This window comes from Ranitomeya variabilis, chromosome 4 (assembly GCF_051348905.1).
Source record: "Ranitomeya variabilis isolate aRanVar5 chromosome 4, aRanVar5.hap1, whole genome shotgun sequence".
Taxonomy (NCBI): Eukaryota; Metazoa; Chordata; class Amphibia; order Anura; family Dendrobatidae; genus Ranitomeya; species Ranitomeya variabilis.
This window is the reverse complement of record NC_135235.1, coordinates 387,113,955-387,128,889: the sequence shown is the minus strand read 5'-3', so window position 1 is coordinate 387,128,889 and position 14,935 is coordinate 387,113,955. Positions and strand designations below refer to the sequence as shown.

Here is a 14,935-nt window from a genome sequence, read left to right as displayed (position 1 = left end):
AGTTTTCCATGAGTTTACAGTACCATGTAAACCTATGGTAAACAAAATCCGCAGTGCACATGCTGCGGAAAAAAATGCGCGGAAACACAGCGGTTTATATTCCGTAGCATGTCAATTCTTTGTGTGGATTCCGTAGTGGTTTACACCTGCTTCACAATAGGAATCCGCAGGTGTAAATCCGCACAAAAAACGCAGTAAAGCCGCGGTAATTCCGCAGTGGGGTTTACCTGTGGATTTACCAAAATTAGTGCGGAAAAATCCGCACACCATTCCGCAGCGTGTGCACATAGCCTAAATGCCAAACTAATGGCATGTATATAAAAGAGCTGAGTAAATACTTACCTTTCTTGTAGTAGGAATCCATTTTGCGGTTTTATAGTAAACCATAAATGAAACTGTACTCTCTAGAGATCACAAAGCTGATGTGCTAACTATGTAGCTTCAATTGTGATTTTTTTTTTTTATTTTTTTTTTTTACTAGCATTTGACAGTAATAACAAATCATTTTTACACAATTTGATGTTCAAGTTCAGAAGAATTTTCAAAATGTTGCTAATATTTTTTTTAAATTCTCATAGAGGCTCCTAACTTACTGGCAAGTCAAGCGCTGGCATTATATTAGAGGGAACCTATCAGGTCTCCCAACACTTTTAAACTGGGCACATGACCTTTTAGTCAGGTATTTAGGTAGTTCAGTAATGTTTTTATTGTTTTATGCAACTGTATATAATTGAGTGATATCAAATTCTATACATCACCTCACTGTACAGTAATGAACCAGGACTAGTCCGGTGGTTTACTCACTGAGACCCCCTCTGACAGTGACTGACAGTCCCCACACTGCAGGCATCTTTACAGTTTCCGGTCCTTCTGTTACTGCCGTTACCTGGCCTCTGACAAGGGAGACAGATGCTGGCAGGAGTGCAATGTGTAAAGACGCCGGCAGTGCGGGGACTGTCAATCATGTCAGGGGGCTTGTTTGCAGCTATTAATCCAGGACTAGTCTCGATGAATAAAACATCTCACTGGACTAGTCCTGATTCATTAGCACTTATGTAAATGCAGCTGTATAAAACAATAAAAACACTACTGGTATACCTAAATATAAGACTAAAAGGTTATGGGCGCGGTTTTAAAGTGTCGGGGATTGGACAGGTTCCATTTAACTTACAATCTTGTCAATTTTATCAACGTGAACAAAAAATCATGACTGAAGATGGCTGCAGGTAATACTTATTGCTACAGTCATTCTCCCAAATTTTTATCCGCAGCACAACTTGGCATTACTGAGAAAGTAAACAAAAAATTATGAGAATGACGGGTTATTCTTATTTTGATTTTTTTCCCCAAAATTCTCATGATCTCATCTACGCCTTAAGTGTTTGTGGGAGAAGGATCAGAGCTGTTCATAAAATATGTGTAATTACAGTAAAGTTGGGAACACAGAGAAAAGATCAGTAAGAACTACTAAATTTTACTGTTATTAGAAATCCACTAAAATGTAACCTTTGTCTCAAAATGGTCTTACATTCAGAGAGACCCGCTAAGAGTTAAAAACAAAAATTCTGACACCTTCCCTGTTCATAAGGAGTCTTGTTTTAAGATAAAAAGTGTCTGCAAATAATGGGAGACATGTCTGCACTAATAGTTTCACCACTGAGAGCGCTAGCAAAGCGCACAACCCAAGCACGTCATTGAAAAATATATTTTGATATCACAATGCCAGCTTTCAAAGTTTTAAAAAAATCAATTTTAATACTAGAAAACTACCAATAAGAAAAATATCAATTTTAATACTAGAAAATTACCAATAAAATTTTTTTGCAATCATATATTCAATATATTTGTAGAAAACCAGGCTTGTTTAGCTTAGAAAAAAGACACCTCAGAGGAGATCTCATTTAAATGTATAAATATATGTATGGTCAGTACAAAGGACTGGCACCTGACTTATTCCTTCCAAGGACTATAGTAAGGACCAGAGGGCATCACTAGTGGTGGAAAAAAGGTGATTCCAGCAGCTAAATAGGAAAGGGTTCTTTACAGTTAGAGCAGTCAGTCTGTGGAATGCCGACCACAAGAGGTAGCAATGGCAGACACTATAACAGCTTTTAAAAAAAGGGCTGGATGATTTCCTTAGTACACATAACATTGGTGATTATAGTTAATTTAGTGACAAAATTGGTGGAGAAAGGTTGAACTGATGGACCTAGGTCATATTTCAACCTATATAACTACTATGTAAAATGTTTGCTGCATGAACACATCATAATGACGAATGGCAATCACTCAAATACTGTCTTGCAGATGTCAGTGTCTCCGGTACATGTGGTGAGTTTTCACATGTACAGGAGACACGTGAATGGGTCTGTGTATATGTCAGTGTATTTCCACACACAGACCGTGTGTCCATGTGCAAAATACGCTGACATGTCCGTTTTTAACAGCAGCAAGTGCACACTGACATCAGTGTGACATGTACCGGTGCCTGGGAAGCAGCGGTACAGTTAGTGCTGTTCCCCAGTGCCGGGTGCTGAAGACAGCTCTCATCATTCTCTCCTGCTCACGCTGAGATCAGCGCCAGCAGGGGAGAATGTTGAGAGTTATATTCAAATGATAACAGCGAGAGCAGGGAATGGGAGTGTTCATCAGATCAGCCACCGCCTGTGCTATAAATAAAAAACGGCATGGGTTCCCGTATATTTTTGATAACCAGCCAGGGAAAACTGACAGCTGTTGGCTGCAACCCCTCAGCTATCAGCTTCAGCAAGGCTTGCTATCAAGAATAGAGGGGTTCCTTATTTTTTCTTAAATTATTTTAAAAATAATGTAAAAAAAACGTTGTGGGGGTCCCCCCAATTTTTCCCACCATCCATGCTAAAGCAGACAACTGGGGGCTGGCATTTTCAGGCTGGTGAGGGGCCATGGATATTGACCTCCCAACCTAAAATATAACCGACTGCAGCCGCCCAGTAAAGGGACATCTATTAGATGCGCCAATGCCCGGCTCTTCCTCTTTCGCCTGTGGTGGTGGCAAGTGGGGTAATATTTGTGGGGTTGAGGTCACCTTTGTATTGCTTGATGACATCAAGTCCACGGCTTAGTAATGGAGAAGCATCTATAAGACATCTATCCATTACTAATCCTATAGTTGCATGGTAAATAATAATAATAATCTTTATATAGCGTCAACATAAATAAAGACACAGCCAGAATAAAGTCTTTTATTTAAAAATAACAAACAGTTATACTCCCCTAACACCCATTCCATTGAAGCCAACGTCTCCTGTAATAAAACAAAAAATAAAAAAACAGCCATACCAGACAATACAAAGGTGACATCAACCTCACAAATATTACCACACTTGCCAGCACCAGATAGATGTACGTTTTGGGGGCGGCAGTGGGCTGCTATTTTTAGGCTGGGGAGGGTCAATATTCATGGCCCTGTACCAGCCTGAGAATACCAGTCCCCAGCTCTCTGATTTAGCAAGGCTGGTTGTCAAAAATTAGGGGACCCCAGGCTGTTTTTTTTTACAATAATTTAATTTAAAAAAAATGCATGGGAACCCCTCTATTCTTGATAACCAGCCTTGCTGAAGCTGACAGTTGAAGGTTGCAGCCTGCAGCTGTCAGTTTTGCCTGGCTGGTTATAGAAAATACAGGGAAATACATACGTTTTTTTTTCATTTATTTATTTATAGCGCAGGCGGCTGGTGAATACTCCAATCAGCCGCTCCTGCTGTCACTGTTATTAGCAGCAGCAGGGATAGGCTGATGGGAGTATTAGTCTCATCAGCCGCCACATAATCTCGCTGTTATCAGTTGAATACAACTCTCTACATTCTCCCCTGTGCTGCCAGCGATCAGCGCAAGAATGATGAGAGCCGTCTTCAGCACCTGGCGCTGGGGAACAGCACTAACTGTACTGCTACTTCCCTGGCGGTGGTACATATGGTAGTGATGCGGCAAATGGTTGCCACAAGTATTACACCCACACACTGATATCTCCGCTACTGGTTTTTCCAATTCCAGAAATATCAGGATGTGTGAAACAGGCCTACAAGAGCAGCAAATAGCAATGTACAATGAATGAAAAATAATGTCATGAAGGGGGAAACGTCTAATGATTGCACATCCCATAGAAAATAATGAACAGCGTGTCAGTCCAAGGAGAATCATTACGGAACACTATTGCGAGGCCCTCACAAGGTTGAGTGAACTTGGAATTAGAAGGAATCTATCCAAAAGCTGATGGATGTTGAATTGTTAATGGTTAAAGGGAACCTGTCACCCCCAAAATCGAAGGTGAGCTAAGTCCACCGGCATCAGGGGCTTATGTACAGCATTCTGTAATGCTGTAGATAAGCCCCCGATGTATCCTGAAAGATGAGAAAAAGAGGCTAGATTATACTCACCCAGGGGCGGTCCCGCTGCGGTCCGGGTCCGATAGGCGTCGCAGTCCGGTCCGGGGCCTCTCATCTTCTTACGATGACGTCCTTTTCTTGTAGTCACGCTGTGGCTCCTGTGCAGCCGTACTTTGTCTGCCCTGTTAAGAAGATGGGAGGCCCCGGACTGGACCGCGACGCCTATCGGACCCGGACCGCAGCGGGACTGCCCCTGGGTGAGTATAATCTAACCTCTTTTTCTCATCTTTCTGGATACATCGGGGGCTTATCTACAGCATTACAGAATGCTGTAGATAAGCCTCTGATGCTGGTGGACTTAGCTCACCTTCGATTTTGGGGGTGACAGGTTCCTTTTAACTAAATGCAGGCTGTTATTTGTCCCAAACGAGCAAATATTACTGTTGATGTTAACTGATTGCTTGATTGGTGGATTATCAGCTTTTTCGGATTTGTTGTTTTACTCACAGTTAGTAATACGACTATTCATGCTTAGGCAATGTTCCCATGATCAGTATTTTTGACATTTTGATATTGCTGCTTTTCTGCAGCTATTAAGTAAATTTGATTAGTTGCATTTTTTCATTGTGGTTTTGAGTGCTTTTTATACTTAATATGCTTTTATCGCATTTTTTACGTTGTTTTTTGTATGTATTTGGTATGTTACTTTTTAAATAAATAACGTTGCTTTGTTTTTGATCATTCCTGGTATTTAGCTGTAACAAAACTTTACTAATACTGTCATGTGCGGATTTAATTGTTTTTTTTTAGTGCATGACCCAGACGTTACCCACTAAGAACGCATCTGCTTTTTTTCCCGCATCTAATACAATTCTATGGGGAAGATCTGCACATATAACTCAGCGTAAGGCCGGGATCACACTTGCAAGAAACTGGCTCCTCAATACCCAGCACTGCCGCAAGCACTCGGGACCGAATCGTTCAGCTGCATAGAAATACATGCAGCCACACAATCTAGTCCCGAGTGCCGGCGGCAGTGCCAGGTATTGAGGTGCGAGTTTCTCGCAAGTGTGACCCCGGCCTAAGAGGAATTGACATTTTCAAATGTGCCCAGCAGATCAGTTTACACTGAGTAAAAGAACACCATGGGCAGGAGATTTCTGGAAATCCCATCTACTTTGATGGAACTGTAAGGCGATGCGTTTTTATTTTCATTGCGCAGTGAAAAGACACAGATCAAAAACTTATTGAGGGAACTTAACCTTCGTCTCCATGTATACAGGCCACACACACTGTTCTGTTTCCCCCTTGTGCATGCAACTCATTATCAAACCGTGTATGCTGGCTCCATATTATTAGGAGCAGACGCGTTTCGGACTCCACGCACTTTGAGTCGTGACAGAGTGATTACAAAATATATTGTTTCAGTATTATGATAGGACAAATTCAGTTCATATATGCTTGTGTCCTTCAGTCAAAAGTTGGAGCTGCCTCAAAATAATTGCATGATATACTGGTAGCCCGTAATTATATGGGACAAATCAGAAGAAAAAGTGACAGGCGCAGCATGATAAGAAGAAAGCCGCACCAATGAATATGGTGTCCCAGCGGAACCACTTTATCCTTCCCCCGATCTGCCTTCTATATTGCTGTTACTGCCTTTTTGCAAGAACGTGGCTTTTCCCACCATTATTCCAGGCCATTTTTTAAGTGGGGTGTTGCGTCTCAAGAGCCCCCAAGAGATCTCCTCCATTTTGATGGGACTTCCCTGTTCCTTAAAGTGAACATGTAATGAGGATTTTATACTTCAAACTAATAGCATGTATTTACAGGCGCTTCCATGCAGAATAAATCCATACCTTGATTATTAAAATCTGTTTTCCTGTTTCTAAAAAAAACAGCATTGAAATGATATGCAAATGAGCTGCAAGTGCTTCGGGGTGGAACATTGCACTTGCAGCTCTCCTGCCTGCCTGCTGTGTCTGACTGATAAGTCAGGGGAGGAAGGTCCCTGAAACCAGCGAGATCTGTCTGTCAAACACAAGAAGCAGGCGGAGAATGAGGGAGGACAGCTGCAAGTGCTATGTCCCACCCAAAAAGCACTTGCAGCTCATTTGCATAGTATTTAAAAGCTCAGTTTCTCAAAAATGGGAAAACGAATTTCTACAATCAAGGTATGAAACCAGAATGAAAGCGCCTGTGCATACATGTCATTAGTTTGAGGTTCCCTTTTAGGGGCAAAAGTTGTGACATATTCCGACAGACTGCAGCGGTCATGTGACCAACGTCACCAGCAAGTCCTGGCTGTAACAGGGTGATGTCCAGGGGAGGGATACATATGGATTGTATACAGACATACATGCAATCATGCCAATATATTGTGGGCATCTATAGAATAATGTACCAATCCCATAAATGTATTATGCATGCATAGCCACAGCAACCAGAGGACAATAGTAATTACCTCCCTGAGGAGACAGCTCAGCCTCACAGCTCAGGCAAATAAGACCCTATAGCAGGAAAGAGAGAAAAGAGGGAGTGCAGAGGGATTCTGGGAGCTGTAGTCTTTTAAATACAACATTAAAACCTATTGAAATAACAGACTACGACAAAATGGCTACCGCAGTCCTGCATTGTGGACTGCAAGTAAAAGAAGTGTAACACCTCACTAATCCTAGTGCCGTCGCGACGATCCATGTGATGCGCCCGATCATCCCGGGCTCGGGTTGCGCCAGTCCGGACATCTACTCACGTGCTAGGGTTACTTCTGACCACAAGGGGGAGCAGGAGGGCGCACCGTTCCTCCACATAGATTCGGTTGCTTAGTGACGGAAATGCTGTGCTTATCAGCAAACGGTGCAACATCGGGCTTCAGTATATGTGTAAATATTCGGGGCTGGTCAGCGCCGGGATCTTGGCTATGGCCGGTGAGGGGCGCTGTTTCACATAATACTTCCCTGACGTCTAAACAGATGGGACAGGGTCGGGTGACAAATGAGATTTGGCGAGACCCTACAATGGTGTGACTGGTCAGCCCTCTTCATTTATGTGCACTCCACCTCTCAAATTGTAGGGCTTCCAACTAAAGGTATGATTGCTTAGCGTCCGTCCTACCACTAGGGGTCCTATGTGTCCCTAAGATTGGGGTCCCAACATGTGTGAACGGAGTGCTAGTGTGGGAGCAATGATTACACAGGCGCCCTGCTGCTACATTCATACTGGACCCAAAGCAATCCTACAGTTACCTGTTCAAGGACGCTCTGTAAGAAAGTACTGTGCTAAACATAAGGGAGGACACTAGGTAACAATGGATAGTGCCATACATAATAAGGACTATATGTAATAATGGACACAACAGTACATAAGGGACGACACTGCAATAATGGATAGTATGTAATAATGGATAGTGCCATAAATAAGGAGTGTATGTAATAATGGACACAACAGTACATAAGGGAGGACACTATGTAATAATGGATAGTGCCATACATAATAAGGAGTGTATGTAACAATGGACACAACAGTACATAAGGGACGACACTGCAATAATGGATAGTGCCATACATAATAAGGAGTGTATGTAATAACGGACACAACAGTACATAAGGGAGGACACTATGTAATAATGGATAGTGCCATACATAATAAGGACTGTATGTAACAATGGACACAACAGTACATAAGGGACGACACTGCAATAATGGATAGTATGTAATAATGGATAGTGCCATAAATAAGGAGAGTATGTAATAATGGACACAACAGTACATAAGGGAGGACACTAGGTAATAATGGATAGTGCCATACATAATAAGGACTGTATGTAACAATGGACAGCACTATACATAAGGGACGACACTGCAATAATGGATAGTATGTAATAATGGATAGTGCCATAAATAAGGAGAGTGTGTAATAACGGACACAACAGTACATAAGGGAGGACACTAGGTAATAATGGATAGTGCCATACATAATAAGGAGTGTATGTAATAATGGACACAACAGTACATAAGAGAGGACACTGTAATAATGGATAGTGCCAGACATAAGGACTGTATGTAACAATGGACAGCACTGTACATAAGGGACAACACTGCAATAATGGATGGTACTATACATAATAAGGACTGTATGTAATAATAGACACAACAGTACATAAGGGAGGACACTATGTAATAATGGATAGTGCCATACATAATAAGGACTGTATGTAACAATGGACACAACAGTACATAAGGGACGACACTGCAATAATGGATAGTATGTAATAATGGATAGTGCCATAAATAAGGAGAGTATGTAATAATGGACACAACAGTACATAAGGGAGGACACTAGGTAATAATGGATAGTGCCATTCATAATAAGGAGTGTATGTAATAATGGACAGCACTATACATAAGGGACGACACTGCAATAATGGATGGTACTATACATAAGGACTGTATGTAATAATAGACACAACAGTACATAATGGAGGACACTAGGTAATAATGGATAGTGCCATACATAATAAGGACTGTATGTAACAATGGACAGCACTATACATAAGGGACGACACTGTAAGGCCATGTTCACACTTTGCGGTTTTTACCGCGGATCCGCGGCGATTTTGATGCTGCGGGTCCGCAGCAGTTTCCATAGCGTTTACATTAAGGCTACTTTCACACTAGCGTTAACTGCATTACGTCGCAAATCCGTTTTTTACCGAAAAAACGGATGCGTCAAAAAAAGTGAAAAACGTATGCAACGCATACAGCATTTCGACGGATCCGTCGCAAATCCGCTAAACGTTTCCGTCGAAATACTGGATGCGTTGCATACGTTGCATCCGTTTTTACCATCCGTTGCATCCGTTTTTACGACGGATCCGTTTTTAAAATGGGAGGCTCCCAAATTTGATTGGCTACTGGAAAATATGGAAAACTATATAGTACTGTATTTACAGCCCATCTTTGTGGGTTTTAGTTTTGTGGCAGCGATGGAAGGTGTTCTTGTGAGGATTGCTAGCTTGGTTACCGACGTTATCTTTGAGACGAATCGCCTGGATATCATAGTGCGGGAGAAGGAGGCGGCAGCGGAAAGGCGTAGGATGCTTCTGCAGCAACGGAGACGGAGGCGACTCTGGATACATCAGATTAATGAACTACGGATGATGATAAAGGGATCCAAACCCTAACCCTACCCCTAACCTCACACCTAACCGTTTAATGAACATTTTCTGACAGTCATAGTACCACGTATTTCAGTGCCACGTATTTAAGTGCCACGTACTATAAATACTATAACTACGTGGTTATACGTGGCACTGAAATATCGTGGCACGTAAATACGTGGCACTTAAATGCGTGGCACTTAAATGCATGGCACTGAAATATTGTGGCATTTACGTGAAATACGTGGCACTTCTGTACGTGGCACTTCTGTACGTGGCACTTCTGTACGTGGCTCCTATATACGTGGCACCTATACACGTGGCACCTATATATACGTGGCACCTATACACGTGGCACTTATATACGTGGCACCTATATACGTGGCACGCATATACGTGCCACGTACATAGGTGCCACGTACATAGGTGCCACGTACATAGGTGCCACGTACCTATGTACGTGGCACCTATGTACGTGGCACCTATGTACGTGGCACCTATGTACGTGGCACCTATATGCGTGCCACGTATATGCGTGCCACGTATATAGGTGCCACGTATATAAGTGTCACGTGTATAGGTGCCACGTATATATAGGTGCCACGTACCGAAGTGCCACGTACAGAAGTGCCACGTACAGAAGTGCCACGTACAGAAGTGCCACGTACTTCACGTAAATGCCACGATATTTCAGTGCCACGCATTAAGTGCCACGTATTTACGTGCCACGATATTTCAGTGCCACCTATATACATGGCACTTAAGTACGTGGCCATATATGTGGGGTTGAAGGCCCAGGCCAGGTTTATATAGATTTGGGGGTGTCTGGCCAATTGGCAACAAAATCCAGCTTCTGAGCATGCTCAGTGTAAAAAAACGTATTGCAGCGCTGCATTGCGTCGTACGACGTGTCCCGACGCATCCGTCGCTCATAGGCTTCCATTGTAGCCAACGACGCATGCCGCAGGATGCGTCGCGACACGTTTTTTAGGCGGAGACAAAAAACGCTACAAGCAACGTTTTTTGCCGACGACGTGTCGCCAAATTTCGACGCATCCGTCGTACGACGCACACAACGTATGCCAATCCGTCGCAATACGTCGCCAATACAAGTCTATGGCGAAAAAACGCATCCAGCAAAAACTTTTGCTGGATGCGTTTTTTCTGAAAAAAGACGTTTTGAGACGTAATGCAGTTAACGCTAGTGTGAAACTAGCCTAACATGTAAACCCTATGGAGACCGCAAACTGCTGTGCACATGTTGCGGGAAAAACCGCGCAGAAACGCAGCTGTTTAAAACCCGCAGCATGTCACTTCTTTGTGCAGAATCGCAGCGATTCTGCACCCATAGGAATGCATTGTTCCGCTTACTTCCCGCATGGGGCTGTGCCCACGTTGCGGGAAGTGGATAATGTGCGGGTGGTACCCAGGGTGGAGGAGAGGAGACGCTCCTCCAGGCCCTGGGAAGCATAAATAGTGTAAAAAAAAAAGAATTAAAATAAAAAATGATGTTATACTCACCTCTCAGCGCTGCCCGCGGCCGTCCGGTCTTCGGTTTGCTGTGCGAGCAGGACCTGTGGTGACGTCGCTGTCACATGACCGTGATGACGCCCGGGTCACATGACCGTGACGTCACGAAGGTCCTTCTTGGCACAGCAGCTTTGGAACCGGAGCGCCGGGTGCAGCGCCCAGGAGATCCGGACATCGGAGGGTGAGTATAACCAATTTTTATTATTTTTAATATTACTATTGATGCTGCATATTACAGGAGTACAGGAGTAATCCCGCAGCGGAAACCGCGGAACAAACCGCGATAAATCTGCAGGGATAACCGCAGCGGTTTTGCCCTGCAGATTTATCAATTCCGCTGCGGGATAAACCTGCAGAGCACGCCGCAAGGTGTGAACATGGCCTAATAATGGATAGTATGTAATAATGGATAGTGCCATACATAATAAGGACTGTATGTAATAATAGACACAACAGTACATAAGGGAGGACACTGTAATAATGGATAGTGCCAAGACATAAGGACTGTATGTAATAATAGTCAGGTCAAAAGTGGTGCACTCTTTAGCAATTTATGTGGTGCTCAAAGGAAAAAAAACCCAAAATATAGAGAAGGAAAACCTTCGGCACTCAACTAGTCCACAACTTGTTTTTTATATTTTCAGAAAATTTATTTATTGACGGAGACAGCCAGCCAAACAAAACAGACATCAAACTTCCCAACGTTTCGGCAAAACAATGCCTTTCTCAAGGGGGTCTGTATACGGAGAGAAAGAGTCCTCAAATGATAAATGCCTATATAGGCTAATATAAGCGGTTCAACCAAGGTGCAGCTCAGTGCCGGCGTGTGTCCCGTAGCTCTAAGGCAACGTTTTGGCAAAACAATGCCTTTCTCAAGGGGGTATATAATAACAGGATAAGACAAAAAAAATATATCAATATAATGTAACATATACACATTTTTTTAAAAAAACACAGTGGCTGAATAAACCATAGTCAGGAGGAAGATGCTTAGAATAAAGATACTTTAATAGAAAAAAGACACCAGAAACACCATGTAACTCAGAAACACCGTGAAAGGAAAAGAAAACTTTATTAGTGAAAATACCATCATCCATAGAACAGACAGAGGGGAATGTGTGCATAAGAGGAAAAAACAATAAGGTTTTTTTAAAAAAATAAATCAAGAAACAGTCCCAAGAGTTTAGGCCCACAAAAGAAAAAGACCTTCTCACCAAAAATATATATAAGAAGATATATAGAAAAAATATAGAAAAATATACAATGCCCAACAGGCCGCAGATAGGGGGAACAACACCCCAAGGTTTTCCTTCTCTGTATGTAATAATAGACACAACAGTACATAAGGGAGGACGCTATGTAATAATGGATAGTGCCATACATAATAAGGACTGTATGTAACAATGGACAGCACTATACATAAGGGACGACACTGCAATAATGGATAGTATGTAATAATGGATAGTGCCATAAATAAGGAGAGTGTGTAATAACGGACACAACAGTACATAAGGGAGGACACTAGGTAATAATGGATAGTGCCATACATAATAAGGAGTGTATGTAATAATGGACACAACAGTACATAAGAGAGGACACTGTAATAATGGATAGTGCCAGACATAAGGACTGTATGTAACAATGGACAGCACTGTACATAAGGGACAACACTGCAATAATGGATGGTACTATACATAATAAGGACTGTATGTAATAATAGACACAACAGTACATAAGGGAGGACACTATGTAATAATGGATAGTGCCATACATAATAAGGACTGTATGTAACAATGGACAGCACTATACATAAGGGACGACACTGCAATAATGGATAGTATGTAATAATGGATAGTGCCATAAATAAGGAGAGTATGTAATAATGGACACAACAGTACATAAGGGAGGACACTAGGTAATAATGGATAGTGCCATACATAATAAGGAGTGTATGTAATAATAGACACAACAGTACATAAGGGAGGACACTATATAATAATGGATAGTGCCATACATAATAAGGACTGTATGTAACAATGGTCAGCACTGCACATAAGGGGGGGACACTGTAATGGATAGTACTATACATAATAAGGACTGTATGTATACAATTTTGTATATCTCATAAAATCTTTTGACAAATTAATTGAATTAAGAAATCAAGAAAAATATTTTAAAATACTGAAATTTATTAATTCATCAAAAAAACCACTGGTACTGGAAAGATGGAGGCAGAGTAAGTCCATATAATTGATTATGGCATTAAAACAATAGAACTACTATCGCAATCTGATTGTACTTATTATTGTAGACAAGTAGCTGGATCTTATTCCAAAGTGCATATTCTAAAAGGTGCTTCTGATGTAGACATTATTGCCAATTATATTAAAGTGCTTAGTGCAAAAAAGGTGCTATATACATACTATATATATATATATATAGTTATATATATATATATAGTTATATAATGTGGTAATGTGTGGGGACGGAGCCTCGTGTGGTAATGTGGGGGGAGGAGCCTCGTGTGGTAATGTGTGGGGGAACGGAGCCTCGTGTGGTAATATGTGAGGACGGAGCCTCGTGTGGTAATGTGTGGGGACGGAGCCTCGTGTAGTAATGTGTTAGGACAGAGCCTCGTGTGGTAATGTGTGGGGATGGAGCCTCGTGTTGTAATGTGTTGGGGGGCGGTATTGTGTGTGGTGATGTGGGGGGGCGGGATTGCGTGTGGTAATGTCGTGGGAGGGCGGGATTATGTGTGGTGATGTGGTGGGGGTCGGGATTAACTGGTGATGTGGTGGGGGGCAGGATTATGTGTGGTGATGTGCAGGGGGTGGGATTAGCGAGTGTGATGTGGTGGGGGGGCGGGATTATGTGTGGTAATGTGGTGGGGGGCGGGATTTGTGTGGTAATGGGGCGGGATTGTGTGTGGTGATGTGGGCGGGATTATGTGTGGTGATGTGGTGGGCGGGCAGGATTATGTGTGGTAATGTGGGGGCGGGATTATGTGTGGTAATGTGGTGGGGGACGGGATTATCTGTGGTAATGTGGTGGGGGGGCGGGATTATGTGTGGTAATATGGTGGGGGGCGGGATTATGTGTGGTGATGTGGTGGGGGGCAGGATTATGTGTGGTAATGTGGTGGGGGGCAGGATTATGTGTGGTAATGTGGTGGGGGGCAGGATTATGTGTGGTAATGTGGTAGGGGGCTGGATTGCGTGTGGTAATGTGGTAGGGGGCTGGATTGCGTGTGGTAATGGGGTGGGGGATGGGATTCTGTGTGGTGATGATGTGGGGGCGGAGCTACTGTGCAGGGGGCGGGATTAGCGAGTAATCACGATGCCTCTTATAAATATAGATAGTAATAGAGGCAGCACGGTGGCGCAGTGGTTAGCACTGCAGCCTCGCAGCGCTGGGTTCCTGGATTCAAATTCCACCAAGGACAACATCTGCAAGGAGTTTGTATGTTCTCCCAGTGTTCGCATGAGTTTCCTCCAGGTTCTCTGGTTTCCTCTCACATTTCAAAGACATACTGATAGGGAATTTAGATTGTGAGCCCCATCGGGGACAGCGATGATAATGTGCGCAAACTCTAAAGTGCTGCGGAATATGTTAGCGCTATATAAAAATTATTATTATTATCAATGGTATATAGCAATTGCTATTTTTAAACTAGCCACTAGATGGTGATATTGCCGCAATGAAAAAAATCACATGCAAGTCTACACAATTCATCGCAAAATAGAATATCTTACTGCATTTGCCAAAAAACAAACACTAAGGCTATGTGCACACGTAGGAAATGTGGTCCAGAATTTTCTGCACTAATTCTGCATCGCCTGGCAGAATCCGCAGGTGTGTTTTTTATGCGTTTTTTGTGCAG

The 14,935-nt window shown here is 42.7% G+C and overlaps 1 protein-coding gene across 8 annotated transcripts in view; it reads right to left on the bottom strand.

Annotated features, from left to right (window-relative positions):
- Positions 1-14,935, bottom strand: part of LOC143764848 (uncharacterized) — a 59,884-nt gene that overhangs the window by 18,007 nt on the left and 26,942 nt on the right. For 2 of the 8 annotated variants that reach the window (XM_077250868.1, XM_077250871.1), the window contains exon 1: positions 6,832-6,916. The exons of 4 other annotated variants lie outside the window; for them this stretch is intronic. Coding sequence is in view for 1 of the 4 variants with exons in the window: in XM_077250866.1 (XP_077106981.1) it covers positions 7,032-7,064 (33 nt within the window). In the remaining 3 variants the exon portion in view is untranslated. 2 more of the 8 variants (XM_077250870.1, XM_077250866.1) reach the window with 2 other exon arrangements.